Source organism: Apodemus sylvaticus, chromosome 10 (assembly GCF_947179515.1).
Source record: "Apodemus sylvaticus chromosome 10, mApoSyl1.1, whole genome shotgun sequence".
Lineage (NCBI taxonomy): Eukaryota > Metazoa > Chordata > Mammalia > Rodentia > Muridae > Apodemus > Apodemus sylvaticus.
In genome coordinates, this window is record NC_067481.1 from 78,184,672 (window position 1) to 78,199,246 (window position 14,575).

At 40.9% G+C, this 14,575-nt stretch overlaps 1 protein-coding gene across 1 annotated transcript in view; it reads left to right on the forward strand.

The window, feature by feature from the left end:
* Positions 1–14,575, forward strand: part of Sgcd (sarcoglycan delta) — a 419,047-nt gene that overhangs the window by 254,691 nt on the left and 149,781 nt on the right. The window contains exons 4-5 of the mRNA XM_052196514.1: positions 6,950–7,037; positions 14,071–14,190. Coding sequence (XP_052052474.1) covers positions 6,950–7,037; positions 14,071–14,190 — 208 coding nt within the window. The remainder of the gene's footprint in view (positions 1–6,949; positions 7,038–14,070; positions 14,191–14,575) is intronic.

Sequence of the window (14,575 nt, forward strand, 5' to 3'; positions counted from 1 at the left end):
TGCATCAATTGAAAAGGAAGCCTACAGATGAAATCTTACTGGCTATACATCTGACAAAAGTATTAATATATAAAATATATAAAGAACTGTAAAGGAAAATACTTTTACTGATTTGAATGAGAATGGCCTCCATAGGCTCATATATGTAAATAACTTAGTTCCTAGTTGCTGGAACTGTTCTGGAAGGATTGGAAGATATGGTCTTCTTGAAGGAAATGTGTTACCTAGAGCCAACCTTCTGATTTCAAAAAATGCACAGCCTTCCCAGTATGCCTGTCTGCTGCCTGGTTGTAGATCAAGATGTAAGCACTCACCAGTTCCTTTGATCTACTACCATGAACTCTAACCCTCTGAGTCTATCAGCCCAATTAAATAATTTGTTAATAAGTTGCTTTGGTTATAGAGTTTTGTTACAGCAACAGAAAAGTAATTAAAACACCATGAAGATAGCAAACAGTGCAGTCGATAAGTGAGGTAATAAAATGAGTGGCCCATTCTCAAAAGATGAAGTATGGACAGCCAATAAACATGTAAAATAAAAAAATATTCAATATTGTTAACAATTAAAACTACATTGATTTCTTTTTACCTCATTTGTTAAACAAACAAATAACAAATACTGGAAAGAATATGGGAGAAGGGAAGCTCTTAAATATTGCTAACAGGAATGTGACTTGGTCTAGGTGGTAACACTTTCCTTAGGGGCAAAGTGGATGGGAAAGAGAGATTCAGGAGAACCTACTAAAAGATATTTTGTTTAAAAATCCCATGTACATTGTGCATTAACCTTAAAAATTAAAAATGTAAAGAACCTTTTTTCAATAGGTTCTTGAAAAACATCCGTTGGTTACAGTGATGTAACTATATCAGTTTTTGGGAAAAAAGTCAAGGACTTATACCACAGAAATACCTGTTCATTCATTGCTACACTGTTCACAGTAGCCAAGATATGGGATTATCCTAGATAGGTTCCCATCAACAGATAAATAGATCAAGAAAATATGTCATCTTACACAATTTTGCCACTAAAAAAACTTTTTTGCACTTCCTGGGAAATAGATGCAACCAGAGATCATCATATTATACAAAATAAGTCTAATCTCAAAGAATCATATTTCCTTTCATTTGTGGGACCTAAAGTTTCTATAGTTATATAAAACTCTGTGTGTGTGTGTGTGTGTGTGTGTGTGTGTGTGTGTAATTACAAAGGAGAATAGAAGAGAGACTAGCAATTGGGGGTGGAGGCAGGGGAAATGAAGGAATCTAAAGAGCAGGGTGAGTATAGTCAGAGTATTAGATATACTTGAAATAACAGTCTATGTGAAACATGCACAGTACTCTGTATGATAATATACCAATTAAAAAATAATAGAGGAAAAGGCCTCCCCGAAAAGCCTGGGTAAAACTTGTTCTCTCCATGAGCCCTCAATGCAATGTCTCCTCTTCATTCTCCATTCATTCCACACACTGCAGTTGCAAATGCATTATTATTTATGGAGCTCTAAGTTTAGCACCTACCCTGCCCCCCCCCACTAGATTTGTGAGCTCCCGAGGATCAAAGGCCACCTGCTTAGCACTTGGCACAGCACTTTGAACCTCAAAGATGCTGTGAGAACATTAGTAGAATAGATTAATACAAAGCAGTGGAAAGATGAGTCACTTGACACCACATGTTGCATATGTGCTTCATAACCTAGGGGAGACTTCAGAAATTCTTTTATCTTATCAAGACTCTGGGGTAAAGATTTGTGCTGTGGCTTCTGGTTACCCAGAGGCTGGGCAGCTCAAATATCATTTATAGCCCTATAGTTCCTTACACTGAATTAGGTGGAGGACAAATATTTGTTGAGTAAATGTCTATAATGCCTCCCCATTGCTCTTGTTCCCACCTTCAAATGATCATATTACTCAGTGCTTAGTGGCTTGCCTTTGTAAAAGCCAGTTACTATCAGACTTCTGTTGATTGCTTCATTTATGACAATGGTTACTTTCTGATGACTCTTGTTTTGCACATTCACATATTCACCAAGTATTTATTGCAAGCCTAATGGATGCCAGGGGTTTACTGGGTACCAGAAGAACTGGCTGTCCCCTTGTTACATTGACAAGTGACCGTGATGCCTGGAATGAATTCTTGAAACAGAACAGTTCGTCAGCAGCAAGTGATGATAGAAACTAAGATACACCCAAATTTGGGCACATAGCAGAGGAGCTGAACTAGAAAGCTATGCTGGAATAACTGGACTGTTTCCCAGCTTATTTTGTGCAAATGAGTCATGGGATGGCCTCATTATTCCATACTAGAAAGACATTGTAAAACAATAGAAATCTATCTAAACATAGTTATAAAAAATTCCCTAGGCAAAATTGAAAGTGTCCCTTTTAAATATTTACTTTTTTAAGTGATATCTATCTACTTATCAGTGATAAAGTATCTACTGAATAATGATGATGTCACAAACATTTTGTACATAGTGAAGAAAAGCTTACATATAACCACTTAGAAAAGAGCTAATGACAAATCTAGTTTGTTTTCTTTTCTAGAACATAAGATTTTGTATTGTTTCGGTGTTAATTATGAGACTACATTGTATGATAGCTACTGCAAAGGAGCCAATAGTTTCTGACCCCACCCCCCTGCTTTCTTATCATCTGACCAGGGAAGAATGATCATGTTTAAAGGAGCTCAGATGAGGGACAAACTATTAAAGTCCACAGAGATAATTCTTCTGGTATGTCTAATATTATGAAAAAGTTGGGTAAAGGGAAATTTTCTAATACAGTCAAGCAAAGAGTGGAATTATTTGTCTCTGGCATAATACCATGCTCACCTGCATAGGGGCAGATGTCTCTCCAAGGTGTTCTTCTAAGCTAGTTTTCTGTTGTCTTCTTACACTGCCAGAATGGTTTTGTACATATTTTTTTCTTTCCCTATGTTGCATAGCCTTGAACCTCACTTCATAGATGCAGCTGAGACCCAAAGAGAAGTGGTATACACAAAGCCACACAGTTATTGAAGAAGGGACATATGATTAAAGTCTAAATCTGTCCCACTCTGAATATAACACTCTACCTTTGTTCCATACAGGCAGCATCCTATGACACCTACTTAGTATTAGACGGAAGTAGTTGTGATTCCTCTTGCCTTTGTGTGAGGAAAAAAAATCAAAAAGCCATCCTGCCTCTTCTTGGGAGGAATCTCCCCAGTATGATAGCAGCTGGTTCTTTTCCTCTGAACTTCACGCACAGTTCAGAGAGCCCTCCCGAAGTGTGCCAGTTGTTTATGTGCTATCTTGTGTTTTCCCTGTTATGATTTCCAGAACAGATTGTTAGCTCCTCACTGGGCAAGGTAAATATACCACAGTACAGGATTATCCAGATAAGAAATACCAGGCTACTACATCCTGTCAAAACAGACTGTGGTGATCTGGGTTTGATTTAGTGCAAATATTAAAATCTGTGTGTCTCCTACCATGAGAGCCTAAGTCTCCATTGAATTGATACCACATTGTTATTATAGTTATTTGCCATTCTCTGGGTCTCCTTCTGGGCTGGGAACTTCTCAAAACTAAAGGTTATTCATGTTTCCCATTCTCCAGAGCCTGGTACAGGATCTGACATGAGCCAGGCATCTAATTCATATACAGAGAATATGCAAACTAAGTTTCTGGTATCTAGGCTGTCAACTGCCTGCTGTTTGCTTGCACACAATTTTGGCTGGCTTTTCTCCTAAGATGGTCATGGTATAAGGTGATTCTACAAACACAAACCAACAGCTATGAGAACTCACCCTTGCTTTCTTGCAAAAAGTCTTAGGAAGGAATGAAGTCATGTGATCATTGAGAAGAGAATAAACAATAACAGACAAAGAAGAATTAGTAACAACTGAACTATATTAAGTAAGGAATAAAAGGTAGCTGAAATGGCAAAGCTTGTAGCCTTTCACTAAGAGAAAAAGAGATATGAGCCAAGTACAGAGCAGAGCCCTGGTGAAACTTGGTAGGCAGATTGCTTATAGGTTTACAATTTGGGGTGTAGAACCGGGTGACTTATGTCCTAGACATACAAATAGCTGAAAAGACAGTTGAGAAACTCTCTGTGCATCCTGGAGAGGAGCCTAAAAGAAGACTGGGTAAAGAAGACCAGTGAGGCAGTCATGTGTCCTCAGATCCCACTCTAGGGAACCCAGCAATAAAAGCTCCCCCCTTCACCTATTAGAAGACAAAACATTTTCTTTACAGTCTAGAAAACAGTTCAAACAAGAGGATCTCTGGCCTCTGGGATACTCAACGAAGTTGGAATCAAGAGTGAGGTGGGGAAATTGGAAGGTTTAATAGAAAGTCTGTCCAGTATAGGACCAAGGACCAAGCTCCTCTCCCTCCGATATCCACATCTAAAGCAGGATCCTTGTGATCCTGGGTCTCAGCTGGTTGCCTGTGTTTCCATCCAGCTGAATACAGTGTCAGAGTGAGTCATGTTAGCAAATTAGTTAGGATGACCGCTCAACAAGTCAGCTCACCTCTTTGGCCTGTGTGACTCTCTTCCAGGCTCCAGGCAAAGCTTCAATCAGACCTTGTCTATATACATTCTCATACAACAAGGCTGTATCCCAATGCTTCCCAAACAATTCCACCAACTGGAGACTAAACATTCAAACACATGGCCTATGGGGCCATTCTCATTCCGACTGCCACAGATTACGTTGATTCATTCCTTGGCTCAGCTGGAAAGAATACATACATCGCCTTAGTACTGACTAAGAATAGTGCTTTACTCAAAGATAAATAGAGCCCACTCCACTGGAGAAAGTAAGTGAATAACATCTAAAGTTGATAGCCCTGGAGATAGCAGAAAAGGGCATGGTGGGCTACCAGGTGCAAAATCCCTGAGGAAACTTGCAGCTGTATTGAAAGCCCTTGCAGGGATGAAAAAACCTGAATTGCTGCTCTTTGCTGTAAGTCTTGCAGATGTGACATTTACCTGTTCTGTTTCAATATAAGAATAAATAATATATTTTTAAACAGATACAATAATTTTAAATGTCACCAGGATGAAGCCATTTGGTGTCGAAATGGCCTAATGCATTCTGTAATCACTAGAGGACAGGATAAAGTGAATAATGTGTCATGTCAGTGACCCCAAGACATCAAGAAAAGATTACACTGTATTCTGTGAGTCTTCTTGAGAGAACTGGAGATGTGAAGACCTCTTCTCCATCAAAGTATCTGTGTGTTACAAATTCCAGCACAAACTATCGTCTTTGGCATCCTTTCCATACCTTGAAGTCTATGTCCCACTAGAAGGACAGGTTGACTGGCCACAGTCTGACCCTGCTCTTGGCTACCAGATGAGTCTTCAGATTGCTTTATGCCAATCCATCTGAGTCCTCTTAGCTTTCACTGCATTCCTTGTCCTCCTAGGTCACCTTCAGGTCAGCTTGAGGGTCACAGTAGTGAGTGGGACAGTGGAGGGAACAGAAAATAATCAGAGAGGGAACACACTGGCTTGACTCATGACACCTCACATGTTCTGATACATCAGAGGTCTTGGGAATGCTTATGTGATTGATATTTTTTTGGTCCCAGACAGAAGTAGTCAGAGAACAAAATGAAATTTACATGGACCCAGTTGCCATGTGAGGCCCTTCCCCTTTGTGCATCCTCTCAGGCCCTTTTCCTGGTAACCTTTCTTTTACAAGGAAACTAGAAGGTCATAAGAAAAAGCACTGGGCATAGAATGAAGCTCTTTGTTTAAACTCTCATGTAGCAAAGATTCTATTTTCGAAGATGCCAGCATCTTTGAACAATTAATGCTAAAGTGTATAGTATTCTGATATGTTGATAAAAAAGAAACAGGCAAGCAAAATGGTTCATATTGTAAAACTATCTATCACCAAGCCTAACCACCTGAGTTTGATCCTTAGAACCCACATGGTGAGAGAACTGACTTGTATAAGTTGTTCATTGGCCTCCACATGTGCATACACATATATACAGATATATACACATACACATATAAATTAATAAATCACAGGGCCCTAGCCCTAGATATAAAACTATAGGCAACTAAAGAATTTTAGGATCAAGACAATAAATCTCCCAGAGGGAAGATCCCTGAAATTGGTTATTCAATACCAAATGAATAGCCCTGAAATCATATGTCTATAGGAATGATTACTACCATGGTGACATTTTCTTGGCATACAGCCAGGCCTCTTTGTGCATGTCCTTTGAAGATTAACTGTATACCAAGATGGCACAGAGTTTAACAGTTGCAACAGAGATTATGCATCCCAGGAAGCTTAGGATCAAGTTTTTCCCAGAGAAAGTATGTAATGCCCTGTTCTGAATTTCATTCTAAAGGGAAAAGGGGGCACTGTATGAAAGAGGAATATGGGATCCTGTGTGATGACGGTGACAATAGCCTAGATTATTTGGGGGAAAAAAGAGCCCTAGAATCGAGATAAAGACAAATGTACTGGCAGAGATCTTCCTGGGGATGTCATCTCTCCTGGGTTCTTTATGTATGTGCTGTCAGCCTTCCTCAGAGGATTCTCCTGACTGGCAGGATTTCATCCTGCCTTTCTGATTCTCTCTTTGGAAGCTGCATGGCTCCTTTGGAAGAACCGTGAACTAGAAGGGACAGGTATGGGAGGTAATCAGTTTATCCTGTGCTCCAAGGCTCTCTTATCTATAGGAAGATACAAAATGCTCAGTTATCTCTTATTCAATTGTGCATGTGTGAGATAGATGGGGGAGTTTTGGAGGTCTGTCTCTTTGGAGGAAGTCTATGTTGACTGTGTACCTATTATCACACAAGTGGACCTTTGAATCAAAGGTCCATCATCCAGGACATGGCTAAAGGCAGGTCAGCCCCTTGAAGAGTTGGTATTTCAGCTCATTATAGCATTCTGCCACCTTCATGCTCTTCTTCTGTTTTCTTATTTCAGGGTAATGCCCTATACTTCAAATCTGCCAGGAATGTGACAGTGAACATTCTCAATGACCAGACAAAAGTGCTGACTCAGCTGGTGACAGGTAAGAGAAGAACAAACAGATGAATGGCTGGTCCATCTGTACCCAGACAGAGCAGACTTTACTGTCCTGTGAAATATTGCATGAACCTGAACAAGGCTGTGCCAGCCATTTACAGTGTACAGAAAGAAAACTCAGCTTGTACCCTCTAAGTCTGCCAGAAGATACTGTCTTATCTATTTACATGTTTAACTTACCAAATGCCATGGCACTTGCTTTTGTGGAAAAGCTGTCTTTAGTAGTTCATGGCCCCTAAATGTGAGCCAGCTCCTCAGTCAAAGAAAAGATCCTCTTAAATTTTGTTCATTTTGGAGAATTTCATACATGTATACAATGAAGTGTGATCATATATACCCCTCCATCTCCTCCCTCCAGCTCTCCCCAGCACAGCCTTTCCCAACTTAATGTCTTTTTTATCTTAATAACTTACAATTTCCAGTTATTGTTACCTATACATACACAGGTATGGGGATATTCAGAAGGCTATGGAAAACTTACTAGTGGCCACATCCTCAGAAAAGAATAATTTTCTCTCCCCATGCAACCATCTACTATCTGTAGCTCCTTAGTAAGGAGTGGATCCTGGAGATTATATACTTCAACTAGGCTGGGATTTGGGCTGCTTTGATCTTATATAGTCTTGTGCAAGTAACACAACTGCTAAGTTGGTGAGGGTGATAGCCTTGTTAGGTCCAGAAGACAGCATTTCACAGCATCCACCACTCCCTCTCTTCCAGATCTTATGTTATTGCAACCCCATCTTCTGCAAAGATCCTGGAGCCTTGGTGAAGCAGGAGTTGATGTAGATATCTCATTTAGGACTGAGAACTCCCTCTTTCCTTAGTTCCTTTTTTACCATTTATGATTCTCTCTATTACTGGGTTTCCATGACAAAAAGAAGGTTCTCTAGCTAAGCACAAGAGCATTCTGGGTCTGTGGGCATCGTATAGAAATAACTTTGATCACATGACTGACCACATGACCCTACATGCTGCAATGTTGACCTACCAAGATGTGCCTATGTATGTAGCAGTAACTCAACACTAACTGCTTTCTGATTGGATGAGGCCTGCTTCCCAGGAAGGAATTGAAGGCCTGGTACTGTAATCTGAGCCAAAAGCCAATGGCTTTGGAGGTTATAGGCCTTAAGATGGAACTTGCCACTTTTAATTTAGGTAAATGGTCATGCTGTCCTGTTTCAACAGTAGAGAAAAGGCCAGATGTACTTAACTGAAGAGAGTAGAGGATGTTTATGGTGTGTGTGTGTGTGTGTGTGTGTGTGTATGTGTGTGTGCGCGCGTGCATGTGTGGTATAATTAAGTAAATGATTGTGTATGTCTATATATGTATGTTGTGTGTGTGTGTGTGTCTGTGTGTGTGCATGTGTGGTATAATTAAATAAATGATTGTGTATGTCTATGTATGTATGTTGTGTGTGTGTGTGCGCATGTGTGGCATTATTAAGTAAATGATTGTGTATGTCTATGTATGTATGTTGTGTGTGTGTGTGCATGTGTGGTATAATTAAGTAAATGATTGTGTATGTCTATGTATGTATGTACATATGCCCGTCTATGTATGTGAGTGGCAGATGTTGATGTCAGTTGCCCCTCTCTCCATCACTCTCAACCTTACTTTTTGAACAGCATCACTCACTGAGGCCAAAGGATTTCTTTTGCTTAGACTGGCTGGACAATTTACAAGAAATTTTTGATTAGCTCTACCTACCTACTTCTCTACCCTTCTTTCCCCCATCCTGTTGCACTATGGTTGCAGACCCAGCTAGCATGTCCAGCTTTTACATAGGACGTAGGTATCCAAACTCAGGTCCTCAATGCCTACACAGCAGGAACTTTATTATCTGAGCCATCTCCCAGATCATGTAAAAGGAATTTTTTTTATTGATAGCTTCATCCTATTTGCAACACTTGCTGTCTTTGATCATAACTAATCTGCAAGCTGCAGATGTGTCCACAGGCTATGCATTATGGTTCTTTTTAGTACAGAAGATCTGTTCCTTACAGCTGTGGGAAATACCCACTAGGTTCTAAGTTTTTAATACTAACAGTTTAACCGAGAATTGGTTGTTCTTAAAAATGGCTCCACTAGTAAGCATGGGACTCATAGACAAGGTCATGTGCTGAGCCCTGTGTGATCAATGCACCCTCTGTATGTTTACAAGAGGCGATAGACAGAGAGGCATTTTATACACCACAAAGGATGGAGAAGTTGTGGGTCTGAATGGCACTGTTAGACCTCCAGAAGAAAATGCCATTTGACTCCAGGGCTGAAAGAAAAACACCCAGACGGAGATTTTGACAGGACAATAACCCAAATACCCCCCAAGCCCCAAACATTACTGTTACTAGAATTTCCAGAGCCCTACTAATAACTGTGTCACAGGGAAGCAGGTGTCTTTGCACAAAGAGCCCTGCTCCCCTTTTCTGAACAAAGCTGCAGAAGTAACCCAGCCCTGAAGTGGACTGGTCATCCCAGCGGAGAAGCTCCTGGGCCTGCGGAAATGCTGCCCAATAGAGCCTGCGATCTGCAAACACACAGTTAGAGCAAGCATCTGGACAGTCGGCTTTGTTTATGTAACATCTGGCCTCCACTCACCAGTGCTAAATAATTAAATAAACAGCTCCAGTAAGCACTGATTTAAGCAGCATGTGTGTGAGAACTGCCTCCAGGAGGGAGATAAATCCAACTTCCAGATCCCAGGGCTCAAAAAGAACTGATGTAGCCTGTTGATGAGTTGTCATTTGTGGGAGATTTGGTTTACTTGAAAGACAGTTTTGATAAAGCTGAGAATGACCATTACTCCTCTAAAGAGAACCTTCCTTCCTCTCCTCTCTATTATCTCTTCATCTTCCTTTTCCTTCAAACCTCCCCTCCGCCTCTCCACATTCATCTTCCCTCCTCTTTCTTTCATTCCTCCTCTCTTCTTTCCATGCTCTATTCATCTATTCTCCACATTCTTCTTTTCTTCCTATTTCCCTCTCCCTTTCTCATTTCTTACCATTCTTCCTCTCTATTACCTTCTCTCTCTTTTTTCCCATCCCCTGAATCCTCTGGTCTCCTCCTCTTCCCATCCCCTCTCTCCTCTCTTTCTTCTCTTGCCTTCCAGTAGACTTTGTCTTTTGATCTCCCATTCTAAATTAGTGCCTCTTAGGAGCTGGAAGACAGCAATACTGACTTAAAATGAGGTGCAAGAAAAACTATTGCTGGGGACAAAAGGTTAAACATAATGCCTTCTAATTCCTATTGTATAGGATATGCAATTCAGCAAAGGAAATATCTCATGCTTCCCAAGCAATGCAGTCCCAAGGATTCCAAAGTGCTTGTGCTTGTCTGCCTTGGAAATAGCTCAAAAGTCCACCAGAAAGCCTGATGTTCCAAGTTCAGGCCATCTATTTTGCATGAGGCATTACTTTCAGAGGTAGAACTAAAGCCAGGTCACTGATTCATTTTGACTCAAAATGTTCCTGATTGAGTATCAGTATGATCCATCTTTGGAGCCCTAAAACCCATAAGGAGAACAGCTTTAAGGGGAGAAAGGCTCCTAGTACCAAAGGAAAAACTGGAATAAAGCAGGCCTTTCCTATCTTCAGATTCCTGGCAGCCGCAATCCTTGCAACTTGAGGTCTTGCCCTCTCCTCCCAATTGGGGAGATGAGACTGAAGAGCCACTTCACACATAGTCTGCCACCCACAGAAGATACTAACTGAAGATGAACTTCACCTCAGAAATCATGTTTTTCTAGCCCCAAACAGTTGTAGATTCACCGAAGAGCTTCCAGAATAGACTCCAAGTCCACTATCACTTCATTCTAGAGGCATCTTTAAAGATTCTGGCCATGCCCTGGGAATTTTGGCATCCCTAAGTAGAACCAACAAAGGACAAAGCTGTCTGCATCAACTAGCCAATATTCACTGTGAGGGCTTTGGCTAAATCTTTGCTTTGCTGTGTTTGATGTTGGCAACTGGTTCTTGCCCTTGAATTCTATTTTATATTTTGTGGTTCTCTGAAAAGGAAGATGAGTTAATTGTGTTTTGTATGTTCTGATTGCTGTGGTCTCTTTCAGTATAGCCCTTGATTAGTCTCACACACTGTTCAAGGGTCCAGAGTGAGCGTAGACGGGAGCCAAGTCTGCCGATCTTGCCAGGTTCATGGATGCCGAGCTTAAGCATTTGTTTCCCACTGTCATCCTTCCATATGACTAGGTCTAACACAGGCAAACTTCCCTGGCCCCGTGTCCATCCTGAGGTTGTTCATTCATTTATCTTTAGCATATTGTCTCTTCATCTCTAGTCTTCTTCCCTCCAGACTGGTCTTTCTAGAATTGATGAGCAATATAGGTTTCACTTACAGTTTTAATGGCATCGATAAGATAGCTACATCTTAACTTGCATGGGAATACCTACACTAAATCTTTTTACACATTGCTGTTCTTCAAAATGTCCTTGAACTCCTTGTCTCTGACTTCTACATTTCCTCTTCCTCAGAAGTGGTATCTCCTTGATGGTCTGAATATGTTGACTCAGCCCTCTTCACCTTCGTAAAAAGGCAGATATACTTTGTGTACCGTGGAGCACTGTGAGAGCAGGATTCTACTCTCAGGTTTTCCATTGCTCCCACAGTGACCTTAAGGGGACCCTAGGCTCACAATGATTGTTCTTTCCCTGTGCAACCAGACAAGAGCATCTCCGGGGCTTACAGTGCTTCTAGATTCTTTATGATCTCTGCTGCTTCAGTCTCTGGCTCATGAAAGAAACTTTCCTAGACACATTTTCCTGTGGGAAGGTAAATATAAATGTTCTGATAGGGGAGAAGGAGGCCTGCTAAATGGTTGTAAGTGAATGAGTAAACTATACAAAGAGGCATGCATTATTAATAATGTTCAATACATCATAACCATCTCAGTGGAAGAATCCAGATGGCAAGGACAAGGGTGACCACACTATCCACCAGAGCAATCACCACAGCTTACAGCATTTTTGTGGCTAAAAAGATTTTTTGCTTTGTTTTGGTTTTTTGTTGGTTATATATATATATATATACATTTGCATCATTTGATCTTTGCAGCCTTTCTTTGGGGTCCACAGAGGAGATGGTAATAGTTTTACATACACAGAAACAGAAAGACAAATGACCTGCTTATAAGCACATTGCCAAAAAGAGAGGGAGTGGGTTCTGGGCTCTAAGTCCTACACTTGGGAAAAAAAATAAAAAACGCAGATATATAAGGAGCTGGTCTGATTGTAATAGCCAGGCCTCTGCCTAAACTTAAGTAATTTTGTAAAACATCCCTAGATTGGGTCCTTAAGGGACCACGAAGGATAGAGCCATAAAAACACATGCATACAGACAGGAAGAAAAAAAAATATATATATATATATATATATATATATAATGTATGCATGAATCCATAAGTGCACATATGTACAAACACACATACAGACACACACGCAAATCTCTAAACATCTCTAAACATAGACTAAAGCATCAGCTTTCTCTAGATCACAAGACACCCCATACATCCCCATCCCAGGTGAAATCAGTGCCTGTAGTTTACCCAACACCATCATTGGCATTTTGCATAGCTCTTTCCTATTTCTAGATATGAGTTATTGGGATAGCCAATCACAAAATTACTTGCACACCCTGCTTGCTTAATGCCTGACCTCCACCCACCAAATAGCCAGAACTGACCTTAGATCCCACAGGAAGTCCCTACTGCAGGTTTTGTTCCTATACCAGTGTCTATCTGTGACATGCTTTCTTGCCCCCTGCAATGGCTAACACCTCCCCTCTGAAGGTATGCTCCCATTGGTCCTCTCATAGCCATTTATTTTAAATAATGCTCTCTTGAAATTTTCCTAAAAGCAAACAAACAAAAATCAATGTTGGAATCTAATTGGGTTCCTTGGGAAGATGTTGTTGCCTTTACCTGCAAATCTTTCTAGACCAACGGATAGACTCTATTTGATCAGAGCTGGATTCATACAAGGTTGTCCTTGCCCTTGGGTGCTCGGATGCTTTCATGTAGAGCAGCTTTTGGAAGTCCCTGAAGCAAAAGTCCCTGGAAAGCCCCAGCTCAGATAGGCAAAGAAGACTCCTGTCAGGACTTCAGATATATTAACCAGTCTTGCCTTCTTGCTAAAGCTCTGGAGAGTTCTGATGCGTTAATGAATTGAATCAGTCTGGAGAGATGGCTCAATGGTTAAGAGTACTTGACTGTTCTTCCAGAGGTCTTAAATTCCATTGCCATCAACCACATGGTGGCTCACTAACATCTGTCATGGGATCTGATACCCAGTCCTGGTGTGCATGAAGTCAAAGCACTCATATACATAAAACACGTGAAAAAAGAAATTGAATCTGTATGAGCCTGGCTCCATCAGGCTACATGTGTACTTACTACACTGGTATAGACAGCCTGTATTCAAGAACAGCATTTGATGCCACACAATTATCTCAAAGGATAATTTTTATTAAAGTAATTCCTATTATAAGAGACTTAACAACTTGTAGGAGGACTAATTATAATATATTATAGCCATTTCTGCTTGGAAATTATCTGTCTACTTAGATCAGTTTGTCTTCATGTCAGCCATTAGGCCAGGGGCATAAACAGATCTATTTCAGCTGAACTCCCAGGAATCCGTTATGATATTTACAACTGACTGAAGATGGTTAGTTCCTACAAGAGATGATGATACTCTGAATATCACCTGACACTTTGATCAAACACCCCCAAATGTTTGACACTAATTTGAAGCTAGAAGAGAGAAATTTCATTCAAGCATTACTCTTTAAGAAGAATAAGGTGACCTCTGAAACCACATCCCAGGACCTTGTGATTAAATGCAATTGGCAAGATGAGGTGGAGTCAAGACACTAATTTCCATGGCTGACTTCAGAAAACCAATCCACTTAACATTAAAATCAGACACAGTCCCTATGGAAAGCTTTTGTAGTGACATGTGACAAGGCTAATGTATTCCTCCTCTCTTTCTTTCTCTCTCTTTTTTAGGTCCGAAGGCTGTGGAAGCATATGGCAAAAGGTTTGAAGTTAAAACTGTTTCTGGAAAATTGCTCTTTTCTGCAGATGACAGCGAAGTGGTCGTGGGAGCAGAGAGATTGAGAGTCCTAGGTGAGGGATTTTTAAACATGCAACTAACCGGATGATACCATCTACATTTTCAAGGGAAATAGCATGGTGCCATCCTTTACATGCTTGTGACTTCCCCCAAAGACAACGTTAAATTTCTCACCTTCTAGGATGACAATGCTTGGAGACTTAGACCTTTATCAGGATATTTGTCCCTGAAGTTGGTTGGAGCTCTTATCAGTAATATGAGGTCCCTTATAAGGAAACAAAGGTTGGTTATTGGGTAGTTTGTGCTCCCTCCTCCCCCTTCCTCTCCCCTCCCCTCCCTTCCCCTCCTCTCCCCTCCCCTCCCCTCCTCTCCTCTCCCCTGTCCCCTCCCCTCCTCTCCTCTCCCCTGTCCCCTCCCCTCCTCTCCCTTCCCCTCCCC